The sequence below is a fragment of the Rutidosis leptorrhynchoides genome, chromosome 1 (genome assembly GCF_046630445.1).
Source record: "Rutidosis leptorrhynchoides isolate AG116_Rl617_1_P2 chromosome 1, CSIRO_AGI_Rlap_v1, whole genome shotgun sequence".
In the NCBI taxonomy this organism is placed as follows: Eukaryota; Viridiplantae; Streptophyta; class Magnoliopsida; order Asterales; family Asteraceae; genus Rutidosis; species Rutidosis leptorrhynchoides.
Genome location: NC_092333.1, coordinates 312,297,401 through 312,299,055, shown reverse-complemented (window position 1 = coordinate 312,299,055; position 1,655 = coordinate 312,297,401). Strand labels below are relative to the sequence as shown.

The 1,655-nt window shown below is 37.3% G+C and overlaps 1 protein-coding gene across 1 annotated transcript; it reads left to right on the top strand.

Moving 5' to 3' along the window:
- Positions 1–913: 913 nt before the first annotated feature.
- Positions 914–1,369, top strand: LOC139898970 (uncharacterized). The gene has a single exon (XM_071881785.1). It carries the CDS (start codon positions 914–916, stop codon positions 1,367–1,369), a length of 456 nt encoding a protein of 151 aa, XP_071737886.1.
- The last annotated feature ends 286 nt before the right edge of the window (positions 1,370–1,655 follow it).

Genomic DNA, 1,655 nt, shown 5'->3' with positions numbered 1-1,655 from the left:
AAATAAGTATTAGATATTTGTTATTATTATTATCACGATTATAATTACAATTAAAATTATTATTATTGTTATTATTTACTAATAATAATATCATTATCATTGATCATATACATAGCATTGTATATGTATATTTTATTTGTTAAAAGCCAAAGGCAGAACTACGCGAATTATAAGGCAAAGCTGTGCAATATTCGCTGAAAATGAGTACCGCGGTTATGTTTTCGCATTAATACAAGATCGCGGTTTAATCCGCTGAGTTTCCGCGGATAGTTATGTAACTCGCAGACCGCGGATATTTCGAATCCTATAAATAGAGAGCTTGGCCTCTCATTTATAAGTTGTTGATTCTCTGCCATTTTGCCTAAGCCTTTGTAATTTCCACTTGTGATCTTGCCCAAGGGATTTTTACATTGCGAAAAGGTGAATTAAGTTAATTAACAATCAAGACCTGGTCGGGGTGGTTGATCACTTGATAGTTAAAGTGAAAGACGATCATCGGGGCCCAAAATAATCATCAACCATCCCATCCTCCATTACAATCTTATTGCACTCAATCCGTGATTAAGTAACATCATTAAATATGGATTGATCAATTGGCACCATCCGTGGGACACGTGTTTTGAATTAAAACTGAAAATTTTTTGTTTTATGTCGTCAAAACAATTAATTCGACGGTTTAATTTAAATCGTGTTTTTGTTGTGATGATTTGTAGGTGCATGCATCTAAAATCGGCGGTGAATTGCTCGATTGCTTAGAATTATGAGTAATATTGGAAACGATAGTGATACAGTGGTCGTTGTGTGAGCGAATGCCCAAAAAAGAGGAAAAAAGCGAAAGTTCGCTAAAATGCATCATAATTGACAATTTGCGCCAATTAGTTTCCCGAAAATGCAGAGCGATGATTTTTCTGAAATGCCGATAATGATATCGTGCAAAATCGTGGAAGCTGATATCACAGTCATGAAAGTCCATGTCGACAATGGCAGTAGCGTTGATGTTATTTACGAACAATGCTTCGCTCAATTGCCAGAAAGTATTAAAACAAACCTGCAAACAACCGCGGTTTCACTAACCGGTTTTGCAGGAGAATCTTCATTACCTATAGGTGTTTTGTCATTAAACATCGAGTTAGCTGATGTTAATGATGACGCTTTGGTGCGGCAAGAGCGATTAGATTTTTATGTTATGCGAGCCTCTTCTCGCTATAACATGCTGTTGGGAAGAACTGCTATAAGTAAATTTGGGATTGTACCGTCTACAATTCATGGCATGATTAAGTTTCCAACGTATAAGGGAATTGCCACAATATGTTCAATGAGCATTATGCCTGGTGCGAACCTGTTGATGGTGCAGATGCTATGGAAATAATTAATCCCGCATATCCAGATCAGAAAATCAAAGTAGGACGTAATGTTAGTGCGGATACTAGAAAACAAATCGTGCAATTACTTGTCCAATATATGGATGTTTTTGCCTGGTGCGAAAATGATATGACTGGTGTTCTGCGTCATATTGCAGAACACAGGCTTAATGTGAATCCAGCTCTAAAACCTGTAGTGCAAAAGCGAAAGGGTAGGGCCCCAGACCGCGTAAAATGGTTGTGTGAAGAAGTAACAAAATTGGTGAGAGCCAGAATTTTGCGCGAAGTCCAATA

Coding starts and splice junctions, on each gene's coding strand:
- LOC139898970 (XM_071881785.1), top strand. CDS start 914: ATGCCGATAATGATATCGTGCAAAATCGTGGAAGCTGATATCACAGTC.